Source organism: Vicia villosa, unplaced genomic scaffold (genome assembly GCF_029867415.1).
Source record: "Vicia villosa cultivar HV-30 ecotype Madison, WI unplaced genomic scaffold, Vvil1.0 ctg.002117F_1_1, whole genome shotgun sequence".
Taxonomy (NCBI): domain Eukaryota; kingdom Viridiplantae; phylum Streptophyta; class Magnoliopsida; order Fabales; family Fabaceae; genus Vicia; species Vicia villosa.
This window is the reverse complement of record NW_026705845.1, coordinates 113990-130292: the sequence shown is the minus strand read 5'-3', so window position 1 is coordinate 130292 and position 16303 is coordinate 113990. Positions and strand designations below refer to the sequence as shown.

The 16303-nt window shown below is 33.0% G+C and overlaps 2 protein-coding genes across 5 annotated transcripts; one reads left to right on the top strand and one right to left on the bottom strand.

Annotated features, from left to right (window-relative positions):
• Nucleotides 1-3472: 3472 nt before the first annotated feature.
• Nucleotides 3473-6547, bottom strand: LOC131637950 (uncharacterized). 4 transcript variants are annotated; one of them, XM_058908518.1, is made up of 7 exons: nt 6123-6547; nt 6006-6031; nt 5621-5681; nt 5467-5547; nt 5277-5370; nt 4692-5021; nt 3473-4181 (listed from the first exon to the last, which is right to left on the bottom strand). In XM_058908518.1, the coding sequence occupies exons 1-5, from the start codon at nt 6310-6312 to the stop codon at nt 5321-5323; spliced, it is 408 nt and encodes a 135-aa protein (XP_058764501.1). In that variant the 5' UTR covers nt 6313-6547; the 3' UTR covers nt 3473-4181; nt 4692-5021; nt 5277-5320. The 4 variants fall into 4 exon arrangements, 3 of the variants coding, with proteins under 3 accessions (XP_058764501.1, XP_058764499.1, XP_058764500.1); XM_058908516.1 differs by lacking the exon at nt 5277-5370; XM_058908517.1 differs by lacking the exons at nt 3473-4181; nt 5277-5370 and adding an exon at nt 4425-4596.
• Nucleotides 6548-8281: 1734 nt separating this feature from the next.
• LOC131637952 (UDP-arabinose 4-epimerase 1-like) lies at nt 8282-12166 on the top strand. Its single transcript, XM_058908519.1, has 10 exons — nt 8282-8440; nt 9558-9704; nt 9884-10008; nt 10142-10255; nt 10347-10454; nt 10559-10650; nt 10901-11042; nt 11174-11268; nt 11383-11512; nt 11619-12166. The coding sequence occupies exons 2-10, from the start codon at nt 9644-9646 to the stop codon at nt 11988-11990; spliced, it is 1239 nt and encodes a 412-aa protein (XP_058764502.1). The 5' UTR covers nt 8282-8440; nt 9558-9643; the 3' UTR covers nt 11991-12166.
• The last annotated feature ends 4137 nt before the right edge of the window (nt 12167-16303 follow it).

The window sequence follows — 16303 nt, the reverse complement described above, 5'->3', positions numbered from 1 at the left end:
TTCTCAATATGGAAATGAAATCATGTCTCTTTCGATGGTCGTTTGGTGTTAATTAATGTGGTTCTTAATTCTATTATGTTATTTTCTTCTCTTTTTATAGAGCGCCAAAAATTATGTTACATGAAATTACAAATATTCAGAGGTCTTTTCTTGGAAAGGCGAAGAGCACAAACGCAAGATCAATTGGATTTCATGGGCAAATAATTATAAATCCAAATGTGATGGAGGGTTGGGAATCAAGAAGTGAGAATTATTTAATATGTCATTTTTATCGAAATGGGTGTGGAAACTCTATTATGACCAGTCAGTTTTAGGGGCTTCAATTATTTTATTTTGTTATTGCATCATTAGAAACGTTTTACTCGAACCTTCTCGGTCTACGTGTACTGCTAATTCATATTTGTGGTGGATGAATTTAAAGGAGATAATGGGTCATTGAAGGGGGGGATTGTAACTGGTTCGATAGTAGTGTCTCATATAAGTTGGGCAACAGACAACTTATCGAGTTTTGGAGTCATAAATGGATTGGAACGCAAACTTTGAAGCTTTCTTTTCCTTCTCTAGTGTTCGGGGCTGTTACTAATAGCGGGTCCAACATAGCATCTTTGGATTCTTGGAGTGCTGGTAAATGGAATTGGGATTTGGATATTTGCACAGATTCGTTGTTAGTAAACACGTGTTGTGAACTACAAACGTTACTTTGCATTTTGGTAGATCTGCACCCTTTTCCGCAGATTTCAGACATCTTTACTTGGTGGAGGGAATCAGGGCCGACCCAAGGGCCACAAATGAGAAAATTTTACTATCCTTTTTATTAAAACTAATGGCTTTTTGGGTTTTTTTTGAAACATTGTTTCATTTTTTCACAAGGAAAAATCACTTCTCTGAAGTAATTTGAATACATAAATTATTATTGAATAATTATAAAATTTTATTATTTAAATAGTTTTATTTTTAATTTTGTAATTTACTTTTACTTGTGTTGCTCTTTCTTATATAAAAGTTTTAAAAAATACAAAGATTTTTGTTTAATCAACATAATATGTGAGAGTGGACAACATGATTCACTATATAAAGAGAATTTTATATTCAACTTTGTATTTTGAAAGATAATTCAATCTTGATAAAAAATGTAAATATTTAACTATCAAAATTAACATTAGTTTCACATTAGATATTAAAAATTTAGTCGTAAAAAATCTTAGAACGTCTTCTAAAAATCAAATATTAGTGGATGAACAAACAAAACTTTTTGTTTTTATAGTCGCCTTAGGCCTCACATTACGTTGGACCGGCCCTGGAGGGACTCAGGCGATTTCTTGATTAAGGTGTGTATTATAAGCTTCATTCATTAAGTTCAAGAGAGTCAACTCAAATTTTTTCCTCCGCGTGTCTTTTCAAGATTTGGAAGGCTCTCGTTCCTTCAAATATACGTTTCTTTGGTTGGATGCTTCTTCTTGATTGACTTCAAACTAAAATTCAACTTTGCAAAAGAGGAATAATTAGTGGTTCTTATGAGATAGTGTGTCCTCTTTGCTTTGATGATGAAGAATCAATTGCCCACCGTTTCCTTCATTGTAGAGTTTTGTCTTAAATTTAGTCGGGTTTATTTTTTTGTTTGGAAACTTTTATGTTTCCACTGATACATTCAAATTTAGAGAGCTTTGTTCTCTTTGATTTTCTCTTACTAGGAAAAATCAAGAAAATGTTTTAAAGGATTTTGTGATTTATAGTGACTTTAAGTATTTGGTTGGTTAGGAACACAATTTTATTCAAAAGAGATCAATTAACCATTAATAATATTATTTATTGAGTAAAATCTTTATCGTGGGATTGGTTGGATGTCAAGTGTAGTAATAACATTGAGATCTTGATTGAAGATTATAAAGTTAATCATGATAATTGTATGTATCATGTTGATTTGAATTAGTTATTTGTTATTTTATTTACTTTATATTTTATCTCTGCGTATTGTGTTGAGTATTCTAATGTTTCTTTTAAGGAAAATGCTAACGAGTGCTTTAGGGGCACTGGTTAAGAATCTAAAAAAGGAATATTTTGTTAAATATACTTGTATTTGATATATTAAAAATAAAAATAATTGACTTCTTTTAATGACTAAAAATGCATGTTTCATTAAAAATAGTGTATTTAGTACATTGAAAATTGAATTGATTAATTTATTTAGAGAATATTTTCTTTATATGGAAACCTTAAAGAGTGTCCCCAAGGCACTCGTTAGCATGACCCTTCTTTTAATATACATCCTCCATTCTCTTTTATAAGTAAACTAGTAGAAGACCCGTGCGCCCGCACGGGTATGTCAAATATTAAGATGAATAATATATTACAAACGCAAAATATAATATAGATGAAATGAATTTATACATAGTAGCTATGTAAAAAAACATGGAAATGCAATAGTCATTCATATCTCGGGTCATTCGATAACCCTAAACACTAATAACTAAAAATATTTTTTTAAAAAATATTTATTAAATCACCAACATGATAAATTTAATGTCTAATAACTATAAATATTTATAAAGATGACTAATAACTAAAAATATTTACAAATATCACTGATGATTACAAATATTTATAATATTTTATTGTTTAAGTAAAAAAATATATTGTGGTGATAGTGTCCCGTGAAAATAGTGACTTTATGCTAATTATAAATATTTATAAGATTTTATTGATTGAAATAAAAAACGTATTGTAGTGATAGTGTCCCGTGAGTAAGTTAGAGTTTATATTAAAATCCTAAGCATTTTGTAATAAAAGCATTGTGCTTTGGAAAAATTCATTACAAGATTAGTAATACTAATGTTATACTCTATCTTTATAAGCATGTCAACAATAAGATGAATATAGAAGGATGATATTTATTGTTAGTGTGGGTTACTAAGAATAACTCTTCATAGAAAAACTCAAAATCTGAAACAAAATTATGAAATCTTGAATTAGGAAAAGAGTTTCATATTTAACTTAACTCATTGATTTTATTTAAAATCCCATCATTTGTGAGGTTAGATTAACCATGTTTCATTGGATTTAAAATAAAAATGTTATCTCATTTTTTTAAGGTAATCTCTTTTTTTTCTTCCAAAAAGCCAGTTATCCCGATGACCGAGTTCTCTTTATCTATGTCCCCTGATTAAATTCTATAACTACGTTCTTTGGATGCCTAAGAGCTAAAGTCTTGCCAGTTCCAATTATTCCCCTGGATTCCATGCAAAGAAGTGGACAAGCATTAATAAAAATTGAAAACATTGCCAAGTCATGTGGTATTGTTGCGATTTTGTCAACTTTAGCTTGTCACTCAGTTATCCGTGCAAGTTCATTGAAAAATTTGATTTCACTAACCCAGAAAAATGGGAAGCGGATTGGATAAACCCATTATAGTAATAATAATGGTAATATTTCATCAAATCAAATTCATAAGTTAACAAATTGTTTTGAACTACAATACATCCAGCTCAAATATTATATAATAACTAAGTGCCTTAAGAGCATAAGTTATTTAACCCACTAACATACATGATACAACAATTTAATAAGTCCCATTCTTATGCTTACAACAACTGAATTCCTGAAGCAGATAGTCTTGCTGGTATAGAAACATCTTGAAACTTAGTTTTTCCGTCACGGTCACGATGAATTTAGGTCTAGCCTCTGCCATAGAGAGGAACCATTTTGAGACAATGTTGCCATTGCAAACAGCGACTGAATTCCTGAAGCAGATGGTCTTGCTGGTATAGAAACATCTTGAAACTTAGTTTTTCCATCATGGTCGCGATGAATTTAGGTCTGGCATCTGCCATGGAGAGGAACCATTTTGGTGTGAGATATTTCATGTTTGCAAATTGGAAACTGGGGTGGCTCATCAGGTGCAAGAGAAGCACTTCCATCCGTTGGCCAAATCTTCTGTGGTTGTATACTGATATCTGGGTTAATAATTCTAAGAGCATTGTTTTGGAACATCTTGATGATCAAGACTAACCACAACCTAACAATACATGTTTCTTGCAATTTACCTCGGGATCAATCGGCATCACATTTGGCATAGTCACAGGAGGTGAAATGTGACATATTTAATACAAACCTTTCTGCAGTGGCTTGGCAATTGCTCAAAATGGGACATATGCTAACAACTTAGAACGACAGAAGCATTATGCCTAGCATAATAAATTTTCAACGGATCAATATCGATTGCAATCACATTTCTACAACTTTAATATCAAATAATTGGTTGTCATTAATAGAATTAAAAATCATTTTCATATAATTTTCGCAGAAGAAGACTCAAGTATTTGACCAAAAACCGCATGAATTTATCACCTATAGTGCATGACTAATTAATACACACTACTAAGAAATTGGATTAATAAATTATATATACAAAAATTAAAATGCCGAGAGGGTGCTGAGTCTTGAAGGAGGTCCTAGACATGATTAAATTGGAAAAGCAAAAAATCTCTGCAAAATTCAAGGATGAGCTGACTGATTAAATTCCAACATCTCTAAACAGAATCAACATTGAAACTTATGGTCTTACCTCAAGTTTATAAAGCAAATTGAATTCAAGCTTCCCTGCAATATATACAATAAGAAGGGAAAATCATTATAAAAGAAAATGAATTCTAAAAAGAATTTATATTAAGCAATAAACCAATAAATACAGTTACCTTCTTTGTAGTGATCAATTCAGCTTCCAATGCATCTATACACGATAAACAGCGGCATTCAGAAGCTCTTCAAGATCACAAAGGCATTTCAAGGTAGATGAGACATGTTCTTCCTCTGTTAATCTAGGAGCAGGTGATGGGAGACGAGATACCTCCTTGGTTATTGATTCGGCACTAACCGACATGTTAGGCATATTTTGGACAGAGTCAGATTCGTTGTCTTTTATTCCCTTAGTCATACGAAATGTGATTAAACAAAGAAGCCAATGATAATAGCCCAGATATATGTACACTTTCCATCCAATCCACCAGTCCTCAATAGATATTTTTCTGCAACAAACAACACATATTATAAAGGAAAAAATATAACCTGAATAATAAAGGGTTATGCGAACACCATATTAACTTGTAAAAATGACTTCAAGTATTTCTCCAACTATTAAGCAGAATTGTTTTGTTTCTCAAGCCAATTCCCTTAGCCATCCAAGAAATCTTAAAAGAGATGACAACACTTTCTAGATTTTGAAAAGGATGATTGTTCTTAATGGTTTTGTAGATACATAAAATAAGGAGTGAATGGTATACCTTGCAGTTGCAGAGTGTTAAACAGAGGCGAAACATGATCGGAATTATACGATGGTAACGACGGTGGAAACAGAGTGTATCAATGAAATGGAAACTATAATTACAAACACATGTGCATCACTAATTAACATACAAAATTCGATTATAAACGTAAAAAAGGGAGTTGTAGGGAATATAGAAAATGAATTACCTTTTCGTATATGTGTCAACACTACAACTTCGTCTCCAGTAGCATACCTCCCACTGTGTTCTTTCAAAAGCTTTTCAAGTGCTGAAACACATTCCATTAAATGGTTAAGAACTACACCATTAATCCATGCCACTGTAAGAAGAAGAAAACTTACCGCCAGTTCTAATGTCGCGAATTCGACATAGTGAATTGAGCATTGCTTTCATTTTAAATGACTGCAGTGAATTGAGCACTAAACTGATGAGGATAAAATAAAGAAAGTTGTGATACTATCACATGCATTTTACCATCAACGCGTTTTTACTATCACATAGGTAGTTATAATATCACACCGGATCTGTAAAAAAAACACTACAAACCATAATAAAAGAAATAAGATTTGTTTTATATAAACTCTAATCATTCCAGATCTGAAAAAACAACAGATAAAATGCATGAAAACATGGTCTGCAGTAGCGACACTCGGTGACATAAAAATTGTATGACTCTGTCTCAGTGTTCGGAACCGACGCCCAACACTCTCTATCAATAATGTTTACCTTTTTCACCTTCTTGTTATCCTCATCTGCACGACAATACAAAAGAATCATAAGGTTAACATGACATTATTATTCAGTCATAACCAAAATATATACTAAATGTTTTGGAATCAATACCTTTATCACCCCACATATCAAACACGTCAGAATCTACCACGAAACCATCCTTATGACTATCTTGATTAATGCCTACATTTTTAGGCATAACTTTTCGGTTTTTCGAGCTCTTCTTCAGAGTAGAAGATGGCACTGGTACAACAAACTGGTTTTTCTCTAGCATACTATTAACCCTAAGCACTTTCTCCATGTGGCCGCAAAAAATCAGATGAGGAATACGGATTTGGCATCAATTTTTTCATTGGATGTGCTGGTGGCCGCGAATAGGGGGTGGAGGCGGAGCTAGGGTTTGAATAACGGAGAAAGGGGGAGAGAAAGAGAGAAGTGTTTGAAGAAAGGGTGGGGATAATGCACCGAGTAATTTAGAAAGAAGTAATTATTCAGACCAATGAGAAAGGGTTTGTACAGACATTTTAGGGTTTGAGGAGAGAGAAGAGAGAAGAGGGAAAGAGAATTTGAATTGTGAAGAAAGAATATTAGAAAGTGAATCGTGAAGAAAGAATATTAGAAAGTGAATCGTGAAGAGAGAATCAAGAGAGAAGATTAGAGACACGTTGCAAGGCAAGTACAGAGATTTGTGAAATCTGGCCAATGAGAATTTTTGAATTTGTTAATTACGGAAACATCCTTTTGCAAGGGGAAAGAAATTTTTATAAAAGGGTAAAATGGTCAGTTTGGTCAATTTCTTAGTATTGGGTAGATAGTAGATAGATAGTAGATTTGACTTTTTATATTTATTCAATAAATAATATATTTAAACTAGATACATCATTTATTGAATGAATCTAAAAAATTAAAATTTACTTATAAAGGGAGTAGTTTTTTTTTAATAAAAAAACATTAAAAATATGATATTTATTTGGTAAAAAAAATATGATATTTATTACATTCAGAAAAATTTGTTCTAAATCTATTCATTATGTTTAATTATTTAAAGAAAGTGATATTTTTATTGACATATAAAATAAAAAATAATTAATTATTTTTAAAATTAATTATTTAAAGAAAGTGATATTTTTATTGACATATAAAATAAAAAATAATTAATTATTTTTAAAATAAAAAATAATTGTGATGAATATTTACGTTTTAAAAATTAAACAACTAAATATACTTAATGTTACAAACTTATTCCAAATTTCTTCAGTAACGAGAGGACTACGTTGTTAAATTGTTTTACTTATATTCCCATTTATCTAGAGAAAATAATACTAGTACTTACTAATAATTTGAAAGAAACTGTGAGTCTGATTCTGTCGGAGCAATGAATTGAGGCATTGAGGTGCGTGATTAAAGGAGTACTACAGAATTTGGTTTTGAAAACAACATTCATGAACATCCAATAACATGCTTCCATTTGTTGTACTTTCATCGATCAACAAAATTTCCATACCCCTCCCTGCCACACATGTCACTCGATTAGCACGGTGGGACCCATCGTTTCTTTTTTATGGGGCCTCTCATGTTCCTTTTACCTAAGCCTAAGTAGATATTTTTCCTCCATAAAAACAAAAATGGGAGATATTTCTTAATTCTTACCGACGAAAAATATTTTGAGTGATAAAATTCTGTAGCATTGTTGGATCATGAAGAATGTTTTTAGCCATTAAAAAGTCTTACTCGCTAGATAACCCTAATTGAGGGGTAATAGCAATGGTACCTAACTAATAAAAGAAAATGGTACACCTAATCAAAGTAAAAGCTCATTGTTTGGTAAAATTAGCGGTTCAATTAACTTATAAATATAAATTAACATAAAATATATTTAATATATAATTATTTTATTTTAAATTAAAATAAATTATAAGGGTTAAAAATGAATTTTAATTGAAATAATAAGGATAAAAAAGGAAGAAAAAGTAATAAGCTATAAGACATAAGCTAAAACGCTATTTGAAATAACGTCTGAAAAATAAGCTATAAGCTCGTGATGAAAAGACCGTTACCAAACGAGTCTAAATTATCATAAGAACTTATAAGATATAAGACATAAGCCATAAACTTGAAAACATGTCTTACCAAACATAGCCTAAGTATCTCCTAGACCCAAAAATAAAATAAAATTGTGAGCATCTTATGTTAAAAAATGGTAGAATATTTAGAAAAAAAGAGAAGAATAAAATAAAATAAAAAAGGAAAAGTCAGGTCTACGAAAGTGTTCCCTTTTGCACCCTGTAACGCTTTGACAACAAATACGCAAACAGAAATCTTCCCCTATTAGAACCCCTTCTTCTCCCTCTCTCTTCACTTTCCTCCTCCATTCTCTCTCTGTTCCAATTCTACTACTACTTCACCTCCTCTCTCTCTCACTATTTCTGGTACTTTCTTATCTCTCTCACTTTCATTTTCAAAGTTAAAAAACATTTCTTTTCACCTTCAAACGGTTAAAGTTCTACTCTTTTTCTCGTTTGATCTTATGGGCTACTTTGTAACGTGACCTTGTTTTGAAAAAAAGTGTTTTTTTATTCATTTTATTTCATTTACTATTCCTTTTCTGTTCTGTATTTTGGACTGTTGTAAAAAGGTGTTCAATAATTAATTCAACTTTTTTGCTGTTATTGAGTTTCTGTGTTTTGTATTATGAGTTGTTATTCGATCTTGTTAGTTGGTTTTATGAGGTTTTGGTTTTAGGTTTGGTTTTTGATTGATTGTTATTTTTGATGTTACTGCATAGCAAAATTTGATGATACCAATGAAGGGTTTTTTTTTTTTTTTGTTTTTGTCTGTTTATAATGAAGTTGAATTGGTCTAAAAAATGAAGCTGGTAAACCAAAATTGAGGTTGAATATAAAAAAAAAAGAGTTTTTTTTCTTCTGTTTTGATGAAATTGAATTGGTCAATAGTTGAAGTTTTGTGCTGATTGGATCCTGATATTGGTTTGATTTGAAAATTTTAAACTATTTTCTCATAGGTAACGGATTACCTTCCCTGATTTTTGAATTTGAAAATTTGAAAAGAGATTGTGAAGTTGGTCTACTGTAGTTTGTTTTTTCCTCTGTTTTTCTGTCTGAGGCATTCTGACAAACATGTTATGTGCATGTTATTGTTGTTATTTACAGTGTTGTTATTGTGAAATATGCAGAGGGTTATCTTAGCTTTTTTATTTACTTTCAATCTCTCATGATTTTTTACTTCTGAGGTTGTTTGGATCTTTCATTCATTTACACGTTTTCTCTCTCACCAGCCTTGTGGTTTTTGAGTTTTTTTTTTTTTGGTGAATTGGCAGGGTTCTGTTTTGTTTTGCTTTACAGAGATTTTATGGTCATTAGTATCTGAACTTTTGGAATTTGTTTTTCACTTTTCATTGTTTACTCCATGTCTTTTATCTCACACTTCACCAATTTAACTTTTGGAAACAAAAGTGTTACTTTTTACTCTTCATTGAGTCATCAATTTGTTTGTTTTTTTGTTTACACGGTTTGTTATTTGCTGCAGCATATCACTCAAGATCCTCCTCAGAGTGGGAGTGGACCTTGATGTGATTATTGATATCGTGGAAAAAGACCTTGTTGATTTCACAGATGCTAAATTTTTCTAGGGGCAGAAGTCAGCCAAGGGCAGCCAGAGCCATGTCATTAGGAGGTAAAGTTATTCTGCCGACCGGTACTTGTATGCATCTTGACGCGCTTAATACATTAATCAATTCCATAATGAGAATTGAAATGCCGTGTTTTTTTACGCTTATATATAGGTATGCTAGTATATTGCGTAAAGAACAGTTTAAGCTATAATTTGTTCTTATTTATGTTTCTGTATTTTAGGTATGGATTATGCGGATCCAAAACGGAAGGGGAATTTTATCGGGAAGGTTTGTCTTGTTGCGGCGTTAACCACATTGTGCATTTTGGTGATCAAGAAATCTCCGTCCTTCACTTCTCCCAGTCCGGTAATTCATCGAATTAGACATAAATGAATACCATGAGTTCTCCATGTTATCATCTTTATATGTAATTCTACGGCTTTTTTTAATCATTTTATTCAAATTATTGATTGAAATTCTACTCCTCCTTTTGGTACAGTTTTCTATCCATGAACCTGGGGTCACCCATGTTTTAGTGACAGGAGGTGCAGGCTATATAGGCTCACATGCTACCTTACGACTCCTTACGGATTCTTATCGAGTCACCATTGTGGTATGTCTTTTAATAATATTGAAAACTTTTCGGAAAATATCAATTGTAAGTGCAAGACCAGTCTGTGCTAAATTTTTTTTCTCTCTTTCAGGATAATCTGTCACGTGGAAATTTGGGTGCCGTCAGGGTTCTTCAAAGCTTATTTCCAGAACCTGGAAGGCTTCAGTTTATACATGCTGACTTAGGAGACGCAAAATCCGTATCCTTGTTACATAAAATAATTTATCGTTGAAATTTTACTTCGATTGAAGTGTATTTATTAGTGAATTCCCCAGAAGAATTGTCTCCTTGACTGGTTATTAGGTCGATAAAATATTTTCAGAGAATAAGTTTGATGCTGTGATGCACTTTGCAGCTGTTGCATATGTGGGAGAAAGCACACTTTACCCTCTTAAGTGAGTACTTGTAGCTTTCATTTCCGAATATTAATTCCATTTGATAAAGTTGTATTTTCTGGTCTTAACCCTCTGGTTTCCAAGGGAATGCGCCCCTGGTAATCCCGAGTTTCGCCGAGAGGTCTAGGATTGTTCTATGCAAAATCCGAACTCGGGTTTTCTTGAACTGAAAAAGTTGTAATTTTGTGCTAAAAAAATTATTTTTTATCCATTTCAGTTCTTTATTTATATTCTATAACTTGTTTGTCAGGTATTATCACAATATTACATCAAATACATTGTTGGTGTTGGAGGCTATGGCTAAATATAATGTAAAGACATTCATATATTCAAGTACATGTGCAACATATGGAGAACCTGACAAGATGCCCATTACAGAAGTAACAGAACAGGTTCGAAAATCCAAATGTGGTTTGAGTTATTGTGTTTAGTAGAGAACTCTTTGTTTTTCGTTGCATTTTGCAATGGCTTTAATTAACATCATCGAGGTTTAGTGTTAAATCAATATATACTTGAATTTCAGAAACCAATCAATCCATATGGAAAAGCCAAGAAGATGGCAGAAGATATCATCCTTGATTTTTCTAAAAATTCCAAGATGGCAGTAATGATTCTAAGGTTTGTATTTTAAATTATCTCTTCTAGTTTTTATATAGTTTTTTCAATCCTTTTTTGATGTGCCATTTGTTTAACGGTTGTAATTATTGACAACTTTCTATGCGACACACCCAGATACTTCAATGTTATTGGATCAGACCCTGAAGGAAGATTAGGTGAGGCCCCAAGACCCGAGCTTCGGGAACATGGTAGAATTTCAGGCGCATGCTTTGATGCAGCTCGCGGTATCACACCTGGCTTGAAGGTATGTTAATATTGTCCTTTTTACTTTAGTTTTTGTATTCTCGCTAGACTGTAACGCCGTGATATAAAATGAACCTGCACTTAATGTATCGGTTGCTATCTTGCAGGTTACAGGAACAGATTATAAAACACCCGACGGAACATGCATTCGAGATTACATTGATGTAACCGATCTTGTTGATGCTCACGTCAAAGCTCTTCAAAGGGCAACACCGAGTAAAGTTGGGATCTACAATGTTGGCACGGGAAAAGGCAGGTCAGTTAAGGAGTTTGTGAGTGCATGTAAAAAGGCCACAGGTGTCGACATCAAAGTAGACTTCCTTCCGCGACGGCCCGGCGATTACGCCGAGGTCTACAGCGACCCAACCAAGATCAGGCTCGAACTGAATTGGACGGCGCAACACACTGACCTTGAAAAGAGCATAGAGGTTGCATGGCAATGGCAGAAATCTCGCCCTAACGGTTATGGAAGTTCTTAGAGGTATAACAAGGCATCCATAGCAGCTGCCATTATATTGCTCTCATACATGGGATGATGATGAATTTTTGTTGTTAGGGAGTTGGTAGTTCATTCATTATACTTATTTTACTTATTTGTATTCAACAATATAGTAATGATTCAATAATATAATGTGCAGGCTCTGATATACCTTTCCTTTCTGTCTTATTGATTCTTCCATAACAAATAAAATATGATTATGAAGCATTTCTCTCCTTTTGTGAGCTTAGCTGGTTGTTAAAATTGCCATGTTGCTTAGTTTTGTTTTAGTTGGACTCATAATTGATCCCAAAGCAACTCAAATTTGTCTACTTCTTTTGTTCTAGATTGAACATGCAAAACTATTTTTTAATGCTAAAAAAACTTTTCTCCATGTTACTTAATTAAAGCACATTGCTTTATTTTAAGCAACCACCAACCATGGCATGTAATCAATCAAACTCCAATACATAAAAAAGTAGCATGGTTGCTTATGTTTAAGCAAAGAACTACACAATTAGTTACTATGAGTTTGCATAAAAAAATATTCTAAAACAAGAAGAGTAGCAATTGAAATGTCTTTTTCCCTCATCTATTATTGATGTTTCACTCACTCACTCACATAACTAATGTTTTTTGAAAAATCAAATTACCTACTTCTTTTCACCAACTCACATGGCCTACTGACTACCTAGTGTCTCCTCCAGTTAGAACAATTGAGCCCACAAATTGATTTATCAGACAATATTTGAATGTTTGGTTGTATTGTCATTATAATTTTTCAAAAACTATGTTTTGACAAAATTGCTCATAGGTTTTAGAATCTGAAGCATGTTTTTGAAGCATCTAAATTTTTTAAATGAGTTTATAAGCAAACACAATGATAAATAGTTACTCGTAAAAAAAATTATTTCCAACAAATAAACTCAATATATTAAATTATAATTCAAGTTAGATTTTATTGGGTTCTTAATTAATTGACTTATTGATCTAAGTTTTCCTTAACGTTTGAATTACGTACAATTATCACGTGCTTTGAGCAATCACATGATTTATATGATAAAAGAGGTAAAATACACCCCAGAAAACTATACAATTGATAAATGAAACATACACCATTCTTGTTCACCGTACTAAATCGAGATTGTTATCTTTTGTTTATGTACTAATGTGTAATTTATATTTTGAATGTGCTTTTGAATGGAAAATGAAACTCTCCTAAATAGAAAACAAAAATTTAAGAAAATTTCTTTAGCCACCTCCCTTCTTAATGTCAGATACTTGTGGTTGTTCAATAGCCTAGAGACTCCATGCTTGGCTTAGGGAGTTGTCGCCTTGACCATGCTTGCGACTGTGCCTGAGACCAGACATCTTGTTGGTTATCTGAGTCTATTTCCAGGTATACGAGGATTTCTTATATGTTTTTATTTTATTGTTGTATGTGACATTAATTACTTTTTATTTCTCCAATTATGGACATACGAGCATTTCCCAAGCATCTGTGATAGAAGGGTGCAGCGTGTCGCAGCAGACTCTCCACAGGCGAGGAGATTGAGGTCCACGCAAACGATACAGGGTGGGGTTGCAGAGTACAAAAGGAGGATGGATCTTATGACAATAATATGATATCGTCTGGACACCATGCATAGCGCACCAAGCCCATCGTCCATATGATGACGCTGCATTATATTCATGGCATATGAGGTGGGAGACCTCGATGACTAGACACTTGCCTGAGAGGTGCCTACGACAGTATGGTTATGTCCAGGGTATCCCTCAATCAATTCTGGAGGCTCTAGAGGGGGGATAGATAGATGGTTTCAGAGCCACATCATCAGCTCTGCCATGAGATTAGATCTAGGGCAGTGACCGTCTAGCACCCTTCGTAGTGTTAGGATGGTTATCTAAAGTGGTATCTCACTATATCACATCCTCACCTCATACCACTTACTGTAGGGTCTTTCGATGTTGTATGGCCTTTTGTTGCTAGGGTTTCTGATCTTGAGGTACGGGATGACGACACACCTCCACCACCATCTCCACCAGGCTCAGATGATTAGGAGCCTCTCCAGATGATCGTCGTTATTATGGATAACCTCATGGTTTTGGTAAACCCGGATGATGAGGTTTTAACAGGATTAGCTTGGGTTGCATACATAGTCTGTCGGGGCCTATTTTGATATTTTGATTTTATAGCTGTATATTTTGTATATTATGTGACTCAGACTACTTCTCACATCACAATATTTTTATTGCATAATATTTTGCCGATTACGTTTTCAATTAGAAGATAAACATAACAGACAGTACAATACAACAATCATTAATTAAAATAACTAAGCATGAAAACCTAGTTACTACTAGATGATTTTGCACGTTTCATCATCTTGATTATGTCGTCAACCGATCTCAAAATCTGTGCATCAAACATGATTGGCCCCTTAGATATTCTACGACAAAACGATTTCCACATGGTCGTCACGTCTTCATCTGTCTTCAACTCAATCAGGTTGTATTTCACTCTTCTGTTACTATCAACCTAATCTTCACGAAACTCGATCTTTCTCACCATTCTGTTCTCGATATTCGGCAACAATTCATTCAACTAATCTGTCAAGTTAGCGAGAGATGAGGCGTCATCCAGAAGCTTGAACTCAACAGGATGATTGTTTATGTTGAAATACACTTCAACTTTAATCAAAAATTGAGGAAGAGACATTTTTTAGATGTCTTTCTGTATAACATACACCCTATTTATAGAACTTTGGATTCATTCTAGACCACACAAATTTTCGGTGAAATCCAAGTCCTACAAAACTGTTGGCGAAATTCAGATCGTCCAAAAAAATTGACAAAATACACGACAGGAAATTTCAGTTATCCACTAAATTTCCGGTATGGACTGGTAAATTTTGAAATTTCTGGAAATTTTAGTAAGGTACTGGAAATTTCAAATGAACTACCGAAAATTTGTGTGATATCAGAAATTTCATATGCACTACCAAAAATTTGGTTCGAAATTTTTTTCCCTTTAAGATGGCGTATTTGTGGAATTAAGAAAAATGAGGGAGGTGCCATATATAACTTGGTGGTGGCATGTAGAATCTTGGTCTCTCTGACATGCAGAGCATACTCGATTAGAAAGAAAAAAAAGAAAGAACTTCACAAATGGTTTTACTTCTAGTAACATTACAATTTAATTTTAGTTTGTGCACATTTGATTAGGGGTGGCAAACGGGCATGTCCGCCTCGTTTATGCCCTCCCCACAAAAGCTTGTAAGAAAACGGGGTAGGGCGAGGCGGTCAAAAGTAGAGATGCAGACTCATTTTCTAGGCCTGCCGCATTTAATAACGGGCATGCGGACAGACCCCCTATTCTCTTTAAAAAAATCTTTTTTTTTTTCTTTCATGATATAATTTCAAGAAAAACTCATAAATCCTAATACTACCAATACAAAATACTATCATTATCTTACATCTAATAATTAAATTCAACAAACCTTAAATATCACAAATTCAACATAAGTTCAATATCATAAATTCATCAAAAGTTCAACATCACAAATTCAACAAAAGTTAGGAAATAAGTCATAAATAGTTTAATCTAACACCAAAGTCTCCAAATTCTCTACAACAAAAAAAGATGCACTAATCAATCTTCATCTACATCATAAATAAATGATGCTCCTATTGTAATACTTTTCGCCAAGCTTCCGTCATCATTATCTTCATCGTCACACACTACATTTATAAAACAATTTAAGTGTAAGTAACTAAATTAACAATAATGGAAAAAATCACAAAGTATTTAAAGAAAATTTAATATTGGATTATGTACTAAAACTATTAAAACCGTGAAGCCAATTGCGAGTACGAATCAATGCCTCTACATTCTTCGACAATAAGCGACTTTTATATTTGTTTAAAATGATTGAACCAATACTAAAAGTAGATTTAGATGCAACGGTAGTAATAGGGATGTCTAACAAAGCATGAGCCAATAAAGACAACTCTTTAAACATATTCCAATTCTCCTTACACCATTGAAGAACATTCAAGTCATCAAAATTTTGATAAATTAAATCCACACTTACCCCTCCAAATAAACATCAAGTTGAGACTTTTCGGTCTCTGTTGCAAGTTGTTGTTTGTGTACATTCAAATTCTAGCAAGGAAAATAATAGAACATGTTTGTAACACGTTACAACAATTTACCACATTTTATAGCAAGTTATTAAGGTAATTTACAACATTTTACAGCAATTTACAGCATTTTACAGCAAGTTGCACCAATTTACAGCATTTTACAGCAAG